We start from the raw sequence: 16,760 nt of genomic DNA on the forward strand, positions 1-16,760 counted from the left end.
ACAGACAATATATTTACTATTAAACCTATGTATGACAAGGAGAGGCTTCTTTATACTGTAAAGCTTTGAAAGTTTGCATGTGCAAGGGCTAGGCTCTGATGCTACCGGCAGTTGCGGAGTCTTTGCTGCTTCCCTTTAATCAAGAAAATGACACTTTTGGAAGCTTAGCCAATTTTAGTCCTAGGGTAGGGGCGGACCCTTCCATCAAAAGTTGTTCATTAAACAAACATTATTCGAGATTGGATTTAAATTTAAAATAATAATTATTAAATTAAGCTTAAATACGTATCAAACTCGATGAATTGATCCTTAAAGTTAAAATATTAGGTCAAACTAGCCTCTACTACGTGATCATTTCTACATGGTAAAAAAAAAAGTAATTAGTCATCGACTGTAATTCTATATTTGAAAATTTTGTTTTAGTGTGTAAAGGAGAGACCGAGGGTTGTTAAAGTCATATTTTAAAAATTTCAAATTATTATTTAATTTAATTATTTAATATTTTTTATTAATGATATAATTTTACACTTTTAAAATCTTATAATTATGTATATCTATATTTTAAATATAACTTTCTATATCCGCATGCATTCCTTCCTTACCACACTTTAGTATGAGCGGTGGGTGAACTTTCCTACTCACTTAAATCAACTCAAATTTCAAAAGCAGTTGGAATTCAAGCTTCTCATCTATCTACCCTTCAATGCTCTGTTTCATTGATTTTAAGGTCTGCTCATACTTATTAAAATTAAGTGAAGAAATATAGTTGGATGGATGTTATTTTTAAATTCATTTACCATAATGTGAATATGTGGTAGTTTGGATCGAATATATGGGTTTGTTTTATCATTAATATTAAATTATCTTGACGACCAAATAAGATATATGTTTTTAATATTATTTTTTACACGTGTATAAAATATTAAAAGAAAAATAAATAAAGATAACATGAAATTTAGTATATATATATATCAACACATCTACACTTGCTTTCTCATAGTTGATCTAGATTCTGAAAGAGAATCCCTCGATGTTCTATGAGAATCTGGCCGAGGTTGTAATGATCATTACATTTGAATAACGAACCAAGAAAAAAATGGTACATAGAAAGGGGAAAAAGCCAATAAATTAATTGTATGGGCAGCCTTTTCTTCATTTTTCCCCTTTCTAAAGCTAAATTTAATTGCAGTCAAACACCATGTATTTTTCAATCACTTCGTAATTAACAAAGTGTCGTGCGTGTTCTATCTTATGTCTCGATCAGCAACGAGAGCCTTTCTTGCAACTAAGAGCACCAGCATTGGTCGTTATGGTCGCCACCAGCGAAGATGGCCTAGCACCCAAGCTCGAAGCCTTGGCATAGCTCGACGAGGCACCGGCGCCCGACGCCGTGAAAAACGCACCGTTCACCATCAGGTCACCTTCCGATCTCCAATTCCAGTTCTTCCAGTCACTCTCCGGTGCATCTTCATGCTTGGTCACCTGCATGAAACATAGTCAAATCAATTATTTACTATAAATGAACTGAAAACAAAACTTTCCACATTTTAGAGTGTATTAGATTAATTTTTTTTACCTCTTTGCTGAATCTGGCGTCGGGTGCTGTAAATCTGTTCCCTTGGCTGTTAATAGTTGGGTTTGCACTTCCTCCAATGGCATACATTTCCCAGTGGGTGTAGTCATTGTTAACCACATGGAAATATCCATGTCTACATCTGTAAATGTTACCGATATTAAAATTTGAATTTTATATTTATACTATGTTTCGAGCTTCGGGTTTCAGATTATTTACCTAGGCATTCTTTGGACAAGCCCTTCTCCAAAGTGATTAAAGGCTATTGTGACTTGCATGTTCTTGTCTTGAGTGTAGGAATCACTGTGCCCCAAGAGCATGACTTTATCATGGTGAGTCATGTAGTTGTTTGAGATGGTAATTGCGGTGGACCCATGAATGGCATCAACCAGACCATCATTACAGTTGGACAAGGAGTTATGATCCACCCAAACATGGCTACCGCCGAAGATGGACACACCGTCGCCGTCCGATATGGTTCGCCAACCGTAATGCTTGGGGGAGTCCCTCACCATAGCATTCCCTCCTTGCTTGCAGTCATGGATGTTTAATCCGTGAATGATAATGTTGGTCACATACTGAATAGTTATACAAGGACCCCCTGCAATGTGGACGCTGGCACCCCGACCATCAATCGTCTTGAACGAATTCATGATAAGCTCTTCCTTCAACCGGATCGTCATGTCTCGAGCGAAAATTATCCACAATGGTTCGTCTTGAATCACAGCATGTCGTAAAGTTCCCGGCTTGGGGTTCACCGCATCGTTATCACTAGAGTCTGTCACAACATAAATCTTACCATCTCTTCCACCAATGGCATTCTTCCCGAACCCAATCGCACAGTCGGCTAGTCTCTGCCGATTCTTCTCCCAGTTCAGGTCACACCGCCAGCAGTCATCGATGGGATTACCGGTTCCACAAGATAGAAATCCAAGGTTCCTCCTTGATGCATTGATGGCCCTGCCCCAACAACAATAACAACAACAAAAATGCTATTAGTACACATAATGTGATAATTTAAACATCATAATTAAAATCGCAGACGTAACATATGTTATCGTAATCTACCTATGCACATCTTCGACTACGAGTTCGGGGTCCTGAACAGGGGAAGAGGAAATGAGAGAAGGGATTAGGAGAGAAGTGAAGAGGAAGAGGAAAGAAAGTGGATGGATAGGCATGTTTGGGTTTTTTTTTGTTATGTATTTTGAGCTTGGGAGGAAAGGGGTTTTATAGAGGGGATTAAAGCCGAACTCAATGGCGTGATTAAACTAAAACATGGTAGGGTAGGGTCAACCTGTGTGTACGTGATTTCAGGTTTTACTGGATTCCAGTTGGGTAGTTTTGGCCGTTAAGCAAGCCCTTTGAATAAAGCTGTCTCTAGACAATAAAAAACCAACACAATCACTGCCAAAAAGTTACTCTCTTATGTTTGTCATCTTACAAAATCCTACTCTCTCCCCTTCCATTGTTTCTATGTTGTCTTACTCTTATACTTAGGTTCGGATTCCGATATTATAATTAAATTCGAGTTTAAAACGAAAATATTTGAATTTTATGTCGACACGAAATTAATAAAATTTTACCTTGAATACAATATGAATACATAATCTCATTGAGACATGTGAGTTTAATTTATTGAAGAGAGACTGAGGAAATGGTTGTTGGGGGGGGGGGGGAATTAAACCTAAACTACGAAGAGCATTGGTTGATTTAGGCCAATAAATTTGACGGATTTTATGGGTCCCTTCTTTTAACATTTTGCTTGATTTGGTCGCACTGTCTTTATCTACCTTTTTGTTATTAGTTTTTAATAGTATAGAATGATTATAAAATAATATTTATTTAAAATTTACGAATTAATTATTATTTAAAATTTACGAATTAATTGACAATATTCACATGCTCTACAATATAATTGTATAAGTCTAGAACCTCTAAAAATATAATGTTCTCTTTTATTATTAAATTCACTTCACGAATTCTGCTTTTTGGTATTAAATTACCGCAACAAACAAGAAGATGGAAGTTGTAAATTTATGAAAATTCACATTAAATATGAATACTTGAAAGTACAATTTTTATTACTAGTTAAAAAGAGTCACCTAACTATATTTTCGATTATTTGAAAGTAATTTATTATTGAATTAAATAAATCTAATAAATCTATATATATTTTTAATTAAAAATAATGTTAAAACTCAACTCATCTAAAAGTTATCTCACCTTTTATTATTAAAATCATCCATTAAATTTAATTAAACATTATTCCAACTTAAAATATTTCACCTTTTATCACTGAAATCATTTTTTTCTTTGAATAGTATAGAGTAATTATTAGGTAATATACATTTATAATCATTTATAATTATTGACAACACACATACAACCTGCAAATGTAGTTATACAAACTTGAAAATTTTAAAGATATTAATATTCCTTTTTAACTATTAAATTCATTTAATGGATTCCTAAAATCAGTTGTTGAATTTAATTAAATTAAAATTTCTTAGGACACCACACATGCTTTTTTGTTATAATTCAAACTCTGTAGGCCCTTAATATCATTTTTGTTATTATTTTTCTGCTTGAAACATATTTTTCTATGGCCGCAAAGTTCGCCGCAAATTTATATCTGAAAATATATACATGTGTGTGTGTTATTGTGAATCTTTGAAAGTGGCAGCCACGTGTTAAGCATTTAGCCCACACATCTCTATTGAAAGCTACGTGGATTCTTAACTTTCTCCTCTGATACTCTCTACCTCAATGTGGAATCGCAACCGTTGATCACGGATCCAAAGGGTGCTCGCAGCCGTCGGTATTGGAATATTGGTGGGTCGTAACCCACTTTTACAAAAGACGGACAACAATTCAACCATAAAACGTGAAAGTCTAAATATTAACCAATTAATTTTATTGGTTAAAAGATTAATGTTATTTTTTTAAAGTTTTAAGTTCGAAAACATCATATGTAGAGATATATGGACGTTTATTATCAAATTATTGAAAATCTTTTAAATAAATATTATTTTTTATTCAATTCAGAATAATAGAAAAATGTTGTAAATTAAATACGAGAGGAAAGAAAGTATTACTTAGATATACTACAATGTGGATTACGCGGGAAAGGAAGTTATTTGATGTTAAAAATTGATTTATATTTTTTAATGAATATAAATACAACTATTAATTATTGTTGATAGGGGCAGAATCCAATTACACTTATTATAAAGCTTTTAGTTCTACATTTTTTTTATGATCGTTGGATGAGAGAAATCAAATGTTGAGATTAACCGTAAGAAATAATAAGATATTCACTAAAAAAAATGAGTTAATCTCCGATTTTGATTTTCCTCATCTAACGATCCTAAAATTATATAAAACTAAAAGTTTTATACGAGGCGTAAGTGGATCATAACTAATTATTAATATCTGATTCATTAGTTGAGTAATTAAGATTAAGTATTGTAGATATTCATTACAGAATAATTTTTTTTTAATTCAATTTGTTTCATTTACAATGTCAGGATTTAAATCTCTAACTTTTTTTTAAAAGACCTAAAACTCTATCACACTTTATCAACTGATAATTAGTTCTTTGTTATCTTCGAAAACTAATAATGGAAAGTTTTATCATTATAAAATATTTTTTTAGAAAAAGGGTAATTTTTGTCTCTGTAATAGACTCAATTTATCATTTTTTCTTATATCATATTTTCTCATCAATTTAACATTCGAAGTTGTTTAATTACATCATTATATACTTACCTTTAACTTAAAACCTTAAATTTAAGGTTTAAAGTTTAGAGTTTAGAGATTATGTGGATATGGTTTAAGGTTTAGAGTTATCAATTTATGGTTTTAAGTTAGGGGTGAGGTATAGAATGATATAATTAAATAAATTTGAGAACTAAATTGATGCTGAAATAAGATATAAACGAAAATGATAAATTAACTCTACTACAAGGATAAAAATAACCCTCGAACCTTAATTTTTAAATAAAATCTACGTATGCGAGGTACTCCTAAAAGAGGGTTTCCTCACTCCATCCATTGATTAAAGTTATTAATTTAGCAAAACCCTCCAAATAATATACATATTAAAAAGGCATCTCCATGTTCTTAGTTGGCCTTTTTCAGAGGTTATTGGTCCATGCTTTAATTAAAGTTGTCTTTTGATGGCAGGCTTGAGACAGTGAGTGAAAAGAATGATACAACTTCCCTTATCCACGTACACGGGGTTTACAGCAACATAGCCACGTGTCATACTCTTTCAGCCAATAGTTTTTGTCCTTTGCACATGTATGGTATCATGTAATTTCACAATCAATCTTTTCATCAACAAATTTATTTTTCTTTCCTATCATTATTTCATATTTAGCTGCTTAATTCATGGGGTGGGGTTTGAGAAACCAGTCTTATTGGGTATGGAATATCGAATTTTGGAATAGTTTACTCAATATAATTTTAGGTTGTGAGGACCATTAATAGATCTGTATACCTTTTTCTTAATCATAAAATGTTTAGGTTAGAGGAGGTTATCATGTCACATCTTATAAAGGGTTCTTAGTGGCATCATAGATCGCAACTCAAATAAAATTATTGTTAAAATATTAATGGACGGTTAACCAATTGAATCAATTTTTTTAATTAATCATTAGTATCTAATGTATTGACCGACTAATCAAGATCGGATACTGCAGAGGAGAGGGCGACCCTCTCAACCCAGTTTACTCAATTCTCAAACGTCAGGATTCAAACCATTGACTTTGCTTAAGGGACCTAGTGCTTCATCCTACTAGACCAACTGGTTGTTGATTAAACTAAATTGAATTTGCATTCACATTTAATCAAAATATTTCAATTGTATTAACACTTCTATGTTGTTTAAGATTAAAATATAGCGCGCGAAACTAATAAAAATATTTACAAATAAATTTAATTGGATCAAAGTTTGATTGAATTTAGAGCAGTAACAATTTTCAAGATTAAATGTTGTAGTATACTAAAGATTAATAGTTAAGTTTATAAGAAAATTTGTATAGAGTAAAGTACACAAATGGTCTCCCGACTAAAGGACGTTTCTTTGTTGAGTCTCTTGATTATTAAAAGTTATAAAATGATCCTCCAACTATAGGACATTACTTTGTTGAATCCTCGACTATTAAAGTTTACAAAATTATCCTGCTAGTCATATGTTCTAAACTCGTACTTTTTTGTTAAAAATTTGACGTTTGTCTGAACTAGACGTTAACATGTTGGTTGTAATGTGATAAAATCTAGACTCAGAACTGTTTGAGCTGTATTTTGTGTATTGACTCTCTGTTTACATTATGTCCTCTAGCCAGTGCTTGAAATATTATACCACCGAGCTAATCCTTGGAAGCAATGGTGAAGCCGATATACATCATTAAGATATGATCTTATCATACCTTAATAAGTAAATTAATGTCCAGTTTAGACGAGCGTCAATTTTTTTTATAGAAAAAAATGAGTTTGGAACATATGAATAGTCAGATGACCATTTTGTAACTTTTAATAGCCAGAGGACTCAACAAAACAACATTCTTGAGTTGGGAACCATTTTATAACTTTTAATAGTTAGGAGACTCAACAAAGCAACATTCTATAGCTGAAGGACTATTTATATACTTTACCCATTTGTATAAATAACAAAAATTACGTTGCACCATGTTTAAATCGAATTTAAATAAAATACATAAATAGTTTTATAATTAAATATAGTTAATATATTAGGTACTGTAAATTAATACTCAAAGTTTTAGGTGATAGTAATTCTAACCCTAAAATCTTCACATATGAAAACATCATGCATTCTCGTTCTAAGTTTTTTTGGCCGTTTGCTCTTGTAGTAGATTTATCATTATTTTCTCATATCTTTTATTGGTTTATTGTTATGAAAATTGTGGAGAATAATCTAATAACTGACGAGGAGGAGCAATTCATGCGGTTGGATGTGAAAAATTGAATACTAGCACCAAAACAGAACCCATGCTTTTTTAACAATTTTGGGAAAATTGCAACTCTAATTCTTCTCGGTTCATGGTACTTTTAATTTGGTCCATAATATCACATTTAATTATTATAACGAATTTTATAGAATGTGAAGTTGGATTTGAGTTTGAGCTATAAAATCTTTGACCCGACCCGACCCAACTCGACTTGAAGTAATTTCTTCTAAAAATTTAGGGATGATTGCTATAGTATTCATCTCTGTATTTTTTTAATTAGATCCTTATTTACTAAATAAAAAGTTTTTTTTATGTATTTATATCGAGTCAGATTTGATTGGATGCGGGTTTTTAATCCAAAAAATCTGGTTAGATTGAGTTCATGTGAAGGGAATATGCTCATCAGATCAGGTCAGATCAGATGGTCGATATATATTTTTTGAGTCGGATTCAAGTGGAAGGTGTATGTTTCTTAGGTCGGGTTGGACTGGTTAAAAACTCGATCCAACCCGATCCATTGCCATCTCTAATTCATAATAATTTTTATATTTTTTATATATATATTAACAATAATTGTTTATATAACTTTTAATATTTTTTATTTTTTAATATTTTTTTAATATTATAAAACAATTTTGTAATAGCCTATAAATCATTTACAAAGTTGCTAAAGTTTGCGTGTATGTAGCTGGCTTAAATCCCACCGATGGTTGCTGCCGGGATGCGAAAGCAGATGGAGTGTAATTTACCGATCAACAATACTGTGGATAAGAATAGACACATAATTTTACATTAAAGTAACTGTAAAAATATAAAATTTTGAATAAATAAAGTTAAAATATTAATAAAAAATACTTAAATTATATGATAATTTAATATTTTTAAAAATGATCTCCGTGTTAATGCCTCTCAATCTATCTCTAAACTGAAAATGCTTATTTATTAAATTTTTAAGAGAATTTAATTTTTTTTCTCTACTAATTAATTAATTTCGTCCCTTAAAATTTTATAATTACCATTCTAAAATGTAATGTGCTTTTCAAGGGGTTAAGTTCACAACATCCACAATACTTTCTTGAATCCGAACTCGGAAGGATTTAAAGATATCGGACGAACTTTTCATCCCTTTGTACATCACACTTGCTTACATAACGGATGTCATGCTAATAAATTTTCACTAAATTTGACCGTAGGGAATATTCAATAGACAATGTGGTGGAACAGAACTGAACCACGGATTGCGGCAGTGGGCTATGGAACAACACTTGACGGAACCAAGTGCAGACAAATTGTACCGATCATGTCCAGGTACAGACAACCCCATTCTTATCAGCAGAGGCTAATGGCTTTCCCACTCCACTCCATGTACAACACAGGACAGGAGCAGTGTGTTCCTTCAGAGTGCTTACTATGTCAGCTTTGGAGATTGACCAAATGTAGATGGACCCATCGGCAGAGCCTGCGGCAATATATTTATTGTCCGGACTAATACACGAGCGACTCCAGTTTGATGCCACTCTGCTTCCTGTTGCTCTGAATGTACCACAAACTTCCAAAGATCTGATGTCAAATAAATTGTGTGCATTATCTCTGCTACTAGTCAATACTACATTTCCGTTTCGGGACAGAGAGAGAGATGTGATAGCAAGTGAATGTGCCGCGACTTCACTAAGCAACTTCCCCGTCTGGATATCCCACAAACGAAGATTACCGTCGACATGACCTGAGCATATAGTCAGTCCGTCGGTGCTGAAGCAAAGAGCATTGCAGTTGCTGTGAGACATTATTGTGTTAGTGCAGTAACCTTTTTGCAAATCCCATACTTTTATAGTACGATCATAAGCTGCACTCACAACATGACGACTTGAAACTTTGCTCACATCTACAGCAAACACTTTATCTGTGTGGCCGGTGAGAGTATGACGAACCCGTCCTGAGTTGACATCCCATACAAACAAGTTGTTTGAACTACTTGCTGCTATTATGGATCTATTGTCGTGTGTAATTGCAAGATCAAGGACGGAACCAAGGCAGCCGAAAAGACTATGACTTAATGATCCAGTGCTAGAATCCCACATTTTGATCGATCGGTCCTGTCCTCCACTGATCAGTCTGCTGGAATTATTCTCAAACATTATAGAAGCACAACCACCTTCATGAGCATTGATCCTGTTTTTGCACACAGAAGGAACGTATGATTCTGAAAAGAACTCAGCACCTTCTTCGCTTCTACGGACAATACCATCTACTTGCTCTCGTGCAAGTTTTTCCAAACCACTAACCTTGAGCTGCTCAATCATATCTTCACACAGCGCATTTGCCTAAGTTAATTAGAGGAGAACTTAAGTTAGCCACTAATACTTCGATAATCTAAAACAGGCATATGGATAAGTAAATTACTCTTTCAAAATCAAGGGACTGTTGCCTTGTATCATTCTAAGTAACATTATTTCTCATTTAGTCTTCTCTTAACCGTGACAAAGTTAGAAGGAATGTGAAAAAATCCCAGACCTAGAAGAAGTTGAAATACTTTACCTCGTTAAGCCGTTCAGCATCCTGCATCTTTTGAAGCATCCATCGATCGACTAACTTCTTATTTTCAGCTTCAGCATTTGTAGCTCTAATAGTCAGTTGTTGTAGTTGAGCTTTGAGTTCTTCACGTTCGCTCAACACTAACTCTAAAGCTCTAACCTTTTCTTCTAAATCCACTTTTAACTGAGAGCATTCATCCCTGTCATAATAAACAATCAATCGGTAATTCATTTCAAATTAACTTCAAATCTAATGAAACATCTCCCTTGCTGGCCAAACCATAAAAAAAGAACACAATCAAACCTAGTTTGTGTCAACTCCATCTCCATTTCAGCCATTGCTGTTTCTTTCTCTTGTAGAGAAGCTTTTAAAGCTCTGCATTCAGCTACTTCCACTACAAGCTGCTCAGATAATCTGGATTGAGCTTTGTAACATTGTTGAAGTTCCATTTCCAAATTTTCAGCTTTCTCTTTCCATTCTGAGCTCTATAACAAAATTCACCAATCACCCAACACTGCTTAGCGGCTATCATTTTTCTAATGAAAACCCAAAGATTCATCCAATACCTAATTCCGAATCGACTTGTTTTCATAACTATCAATTAATATATGATAAAAACGAGAAAGAAAACCTGGGAAATGATTGGGCGGGAAAGAGCAATATAAGCAGGAGCGTGAGCTCCTTCTTCGACTAAATGCCTTTTCTTAAGCGCTTTCAATGCGTGCTTTATAGCTCGCCTGGCTACCTCCTCTTGCGACCTGGAAAAAAATTGAACAAATTAGTTTCGAACATTAGTAAATCGAAGTTAAACTTCAATAAAATAATGTAAGAAAGAAAGCAGAATTCAAATGGGCTGAATCGAATTGGAAACGTTTTCATATCCCAGAAAACAAAACGTTTCCAATTTCTTCAGTCCAATTGATTTGACTTACATAATAAGATCAGATGGGAGCAGAGTTTTATACGGTGGAAGAATCGAATCGGAATTGCTTTTGAGCAAGAGGTCGAAATGGTCGGGAGAAACTGAGAGTAATTAAATGAGATTGATGATGATCCGATGGTATTTTCCTGGAAAATGAAAGTTTTACCGGTAAGCTTTCAGAGTCCCGCACACTTCAACCATCCATCCACGATTTCAAATCCGTCCTTGAGAAGGTTTGGACAACAAAACCGGTTTCGTAAAATGAAAAATGGACCGGACAGCAACTATTGAAGCCCGGCCCATCTGTACATTTTATGACTTGTTTTAAATTAGTCCCTAAACTTTTAAATGTTACATATCCATCCATAAACTATGAATATCATTATAAATTAGTCCTCAAACTTCTTAACATTTCATTTTCATCCTCAAACTATAACCTTCATTCTAATTTGGTCCCCAAACATTTTGAACTTTTAAACTTCATCCCAAACTATACGTATATACTAATCACATCCTTTGTTAATAAAACCGTTAGGGCAACTTATGTTAATATATGTAATAGCCCCATCCTTTACCCGACCCGGATACAAATCTGAGATGTCACATTTGACTTTTCAAAAATGTGACTCTTATAAAAATCATGAAAATCTAAACTTTCATTAACATAAAATTAGTTAATTTACATAAGTTGTACCAAAATAATACAAAATCGATCAGATCATATGTAATTCACAACTTGTTTACATGCCAACACACTTGATACAACAAAATACCTACTTTGCATATTACTTATGATCTGATCTGCTAGTAGAGGTATGTTGTCCCTGCAACTCCTAATTCTGATCCTTTTGTTTCTTGGTACCTACATGTAAACCACTTACACGCTAAGTCACAGACTTAGTGAGACATAGTAAACATATAATAATGAATTCATGAAGTATGCATCACTATCATTTCATTGTGATATTACAATTTGCATGCATCTACTAAACTATAACATATATGTTCATGACATGCACAAATGAAACTTAACTCCTTATGAGAGTTTCAATTCAATTGATCTTTGGATGCCCATGTACATTATTGAGAACAAGAGGTACGTGAGTACACTGAGGTTGTGCACCAATGCTGTCACCACAGCTCGAATAAATTCCCACTAAGGGCACTTAAAATTTGTCACGAATGACCACTTATAACCCTTGACTCTTGACATGCCAATTATACCTACAGCTCTCATATCATATAACATGGGCTTAAATATGAATACATGACACCTTTTCAAATCACTTCTATCATTCTCATATAAACACATCACATGCACATATATAATCCTTTATCTTATCATACATAACTTAGAATTATTCTCTTATGGTTACATGCATCACATATTATACCATATTAAAACATGTATGAATAATGCATGTACTCACTATAATCATAATATATGCATGTACATGAATATGAAATCATGAACTCAACTATAGGAAATAGACTTATCAAAAGTCTTTTTTCCATACAACAATATCTATACTAACTATGGTATGCACTTACCTTAGCCTTACTTGATTCGAATCAATTCTAGAACTTTATCTCTCTCTTGACATTTCTAATTCTTCGATTGTTCCGGAACTTGTTTGAGCTCAATATCTACACAAATATAATCTAATGAATATCGGGATTTGAAATATTCGAAAAAGATTCATACTAATTTAAACTAACCAAAATACTAATATTAACTTCCCAACTTAAGTAGTATCGATACTACAAGTACAATACCAATACTTCTATTATAGGGTACCGATACTCCCCCAAGGTATCGATACCAAAATCAGATTCGATATTTTTCGGTATCGATACCCTTAACATGGTATCGATACTACTATACTATGGTACCGATACCTACACATTGGTATCTATACCTCATGAATGCCTTTACCAACTTCAGACTTATGGTATCGATATTGTTCAACCAATATCGATACCCCTATACCAAATGTCCTTATTTTTCTCTTGAAGTATCTGTACTGGATGAAGCTGTACCGATACTCAAGCCCAGATTTTTACATTTTAAGCCCAAAAATTTACTCATTTCAGCTTAAACACTTCATATATTAATCCCTTTCCTATTCTTAACTCAAGTACACATACTTAAATCCATTTGTACTCATCTAACACATCTTTACCTTCAAAATTCTATCCTCTATATGGAAATCAAGAATCATACCAAATTTCCAACATGTTCTAATTCCAATTCTAACACTTCATACTTCTTAATTAGGTCGATGACAAGTCAATTCCAGTCTCAAACTTTATGTACTAACCCTCTTCCAAGATATCACTTATTCCCCTCTTTTCTTTAATCCCTCCTAACTTCCTTATCTTTTGATTTTAAGATAACTCAAGCTTTCCTTAAGCTTAAGTATCATCTAAAGAACATAAACCGAACTTAAATTCAATGAATAATCACTTAACAAGAAACTCACCTTGTAATTAGCTTACATGCCTGTAGAAGAAGAAGAAGAAGAAGAGAGTTCTCTAGAAACTTGCTTTTGCCTCCTCCATTCCACGTGGGTTAAATATAACCACTACCTAATTTAATTATTTTATTTATCAAATGACCACTTTATCCTTCTATTACTCCTTTTTTGCAATTCAATCTTATACAAATTTTTTTATATAAGTCCTTAAAATTTTCAATTTATATACTCTAGTCATCAAATTCTGAAGTTTTACAATTTAGTCACTAATCTGTTATTGAGGATGTTACAATATATGTTTGAAAAAAATTAGGTTAAATTATACTTGAAACCAACTACATATTTGAATGACTTTGGGGATAAATTGAAATATTCAAAAGTTTGGGGACTAATTTAGAATGATGGTCATAGTTTGGGGATGAAACTAGAATGATCAAAAGTTTAAGGACTAGTTTAAAATGAAATTCATAAATTAAGGATAAAATTAGAAGACTCAAAAGTTAAGGACCAATTTAAAATAAAAATCATAGTTTAGGGACATATGATTCAATTAACTATATCCAACTTATTTACTAGTTTATATGATAATTTTTAAATTTTAATAATTTTATAATTTGAGTCAAATTAAAATGAGTCTATCATACCCTGATTCGAGGTTAGAAATTTTGAGGATTAATTATACTAAATTAAAGGGCTTAGTTGCAAAAAGGATTGATTTTATGGACTCAACTGAAGTGTAATTAAATTTATCAATAACTAATTTGTCAAAATTCCAAAGTTAAGGACAAAAAGTTGAGGGACTAAATTGATCGAGGTTAAATCTTTGTTCCTAAATTGAGAAAAACAGACTGAGTACAAAGTGGGATTTTAAGTCTATTGTAAAACCCTAATGAAAATTATATTAACACAAATAAAAATAGATTAAAAATGATGTAGTGACAGTCAAAATTATATAGAACGTATGATTAAAAATAATGTCGTAGAATAATTACCCACTAACGATTTTTTTCTAAAATATTTGTCATATATATTGATGTATATCATTAATGTTACACATTATGATATTTGTTATATGATCTTTTTTAATATTTAGATTCATATTCCACAAATATTCAAATATAAATACAAGAAAAAATATAGTATTAGACCCTCTAATTCGAATTAGGTAAACCATTCATCTAAAGAAAACGCCGGGTTGGCCATCCACCACCACCGTGTGCCGGGTCCACGGTAACCGGTTTCATCAAACAGTAACCCGAGTTCGAACAAGAACCGGTCTTCCCTCTTTCGAAATCCTCGTCCATGGAGAGTCTTGGCTCCATTTCCTGTCTCTCGACTCTCCTTCGAAGATTCTTATTACTAAGATCCTTTCTCCGAGTAATCGTCACTGGAACCGGCACCGCCTCCAACCCCATCAGCTTCGCCGCCACCCCCGGTTCGCACCAAATCACGGTTTCGCCACCCAAAGTTGAGGGCAAGCACGGAGCCTTGTAATACCTTTCGCTCAGTCCATAATCGCAGCAAACCGAGTTCCTTGCATGGATGAATTCAGGGTTTCTAAACGACGACCGATACATGGAATCTTTTCCGTCTAGGGAGAAACGTGGGTACTGATTCAACGCATTCCGTGCAGATCGTAGGATGTCGGAGTTGTTAACACACGACATCCGACCACCTCGGACATCGTTGTAATGATAATATTCATTGAGTTTGGATTTTCTAGCAAGCTCTTCTTCCAATTCCAACCTTAAGATCATCTCCTCCAACGTCGTCCGTGGGCTTTGCGCGGTCGTATTCGACGCAACCATCGACGGTGGAACGATGAAGTCCGACGAAGCAATAACAGACGCACCGCCGGGGTTTTGATTGAGAGTGGAGGTGGAGTCATCACCGTTGCAAAAATTACGAATCACATTCTTCATCTTGGCCCCAATCGAGTTCTTAAAAAGAAAGAATGAAAGATCTTTCATGGGTCGATGAACTGTGCATGAAAACTAAAAAAAAGGGAGGAAAATGTAGATTAGTATGATCACAGGGTTTTCAATTGAATCCAAGAGAAAGTACGTGAGCGGATTAAATTTGGAGTGGTATTAGCTAAAGATAATAAATAGCTTTAAAATAGGGTGTTTTCCCCGAAAAATCAACCTAACCCTATATATTTCCTTGTCAGGCACCGTTCAGACTTTATTTCCCGATCTAATACTCTTACAGGAAGGCGCATCCTTGCACCACGTTTTATGCCACGTGGTCGAAGGCGCGCCTCCTGCACCACGTCTTACTCAATGTGTAAAAAACCCGAGTGTTAGTTTTGTAAATATTTTTAAAAGGGTGCCAAAGTCGTAATTAATATCTATTATGGTGACATTTGTCTAAAAACGTCAGGTTTTAAATTGTGCAGAACCGCCCACACCTCGACTCAAACTCGAATTCATTTATTTATATCACACTACCTGAATATTTTACAAGTAATTAAATCTTGGTTTATTTCATCAAGTTTCATTTTTTATTATAATAGAAGCCTGTCAAGTTATTTGCCCACCTTATAATTTGATTTAAATAAAATCTAATTAAAATGAAATTTCAATAATTCAAAGGGTAAATTCTAAAATTTTTGGAGGATAACAACTTATAAAATTTTAGGAGACGAAAATAGTTTATCAAGTAAAAATACAAAAAATATCTAAAATATTAGTTCAGGGATATAGAGCCCAAGCTAATAAAAGAATGTTCTAGAATTGGTTCAGGGTCAAAATTTTTAAACTTTGACTCATTATTATTAAAAATTATTATTGATAAAATCATAAAAATATATGTCAGAAACCTTTAATCAATGTAATTTTGAAATATATATTTTATACAATTTACTTTTTAATCTTTTTAATATAATCATTGTCAAAGTTTAAATTTTTTTACTTTTAAAAAGTCAATAATGAACATATTTAGTGGAACGTGGGTAATATTACTTAAAATTTTATTTAATTTGAATTGTTGAAATCAAAACTAAAAGTAAATAGATAATTGAAACTACATAAAGTGAAATAAAAAAGAATAGATTTAAACATGTTCGTCTTATTTAGTTAATTGTTTTTTTTATTTATTCATCCCTAATAGAAGTAAAGTATCAATGTATATCAAATAAAAAAATGACTAAATTTAAAATCGAACATAGTAGAGTGACCAAAACCAATATTTGATCTATTATATTTATATCATATATCCAAAGCCTAAACATTGGAAATGACACACGTGGCGAGGTGTGGGCGTCTGCATAATTCAAAACC

At 33.0% G+C, this 16,760-nt stretch overlaps 2 protein-coding genes across 3 annotated transcripts; both read right to left on the reverse strand.

Moving 5' to 3' along the window:
- Positions 1-1,046: 1,046 nt before the first annotated feature.
- LOC120155024 (probable pectate lyase 5) lies at positions 1,047-2,781 on the reverse strand. Of its 2 annotated transcripts, XM_039166611.1 has the most exons (5): positions 2,642-2,781; positions 1,793-2,533; positions 1,577-1,715; positions 1,246-1,482; positions 1,047-1,152 (listed from the first exon to the last, which is right to left on the reverse strand). In XM_039166611.1, the coding sequence occupies exons 1-4, from the start codon at positions 2,752-2,754 to the stop codon at positions 1,261-1,263; spliced, it is 1,215 nt and encodes a 404-aa protein (XP_039022542.1). In that variant the 5' UTR covers positions 2,755-2,781; the 3' UTR covers positions 1,047-1,152; positions 1,246-1,260. The 2 variants fall into 2 exon arrangements, with proteins under 2 accessions (XP_039022542.1, XP_039022541.1); XM_039166610.1 differs by having other exon boundaries at positions 1,047-1,482.
- Positions 2,782-8,651: 5,870 nt separating this feature from the next.
- On the reverse strand, positions 8,652-11,103 carry LOC120155052 (autophagy-related protein 16-like). The gene is made up of 5 exons (XM_039166636.1): positions 11,013-11,103; positions 10,712-10,838; positions 10,384-10,565; positions 10,084-10,279; positions 8,652-9,869 (listed from the first exon to the last, which is right to left on the reverse strand). Coding segments are annotated over exons 1-5 (1,530 nt in total). The 5' UTR covers positions 11,015-11,103; the 3' UTR covers positions 8,652-8,846.
- Between the last annotated feature and the right edge of the window lie 5,657 nt (positions 11,104-16,760).

The sequence above is a fragment of the Hibiscus syriacus genome, unplaced genomic scaffold (assembly GCF_006381635.1).
Source record: "Hibiscus syriacus cultivar Baekdansim isolate YM2019G1 unplaced genomic scaffold, ASM638163v2 tig00111160_pilon, whole genome shotgun sequence".
In the NCBI taxonomy this organism is placed as follows: domain Eukaryota; kingdom Viridiplantae; phylum Streptophyta; class Magnoliopsida; order Malvales; family Malvaceae; genus Hibiscus; species Hibiscus syriacus.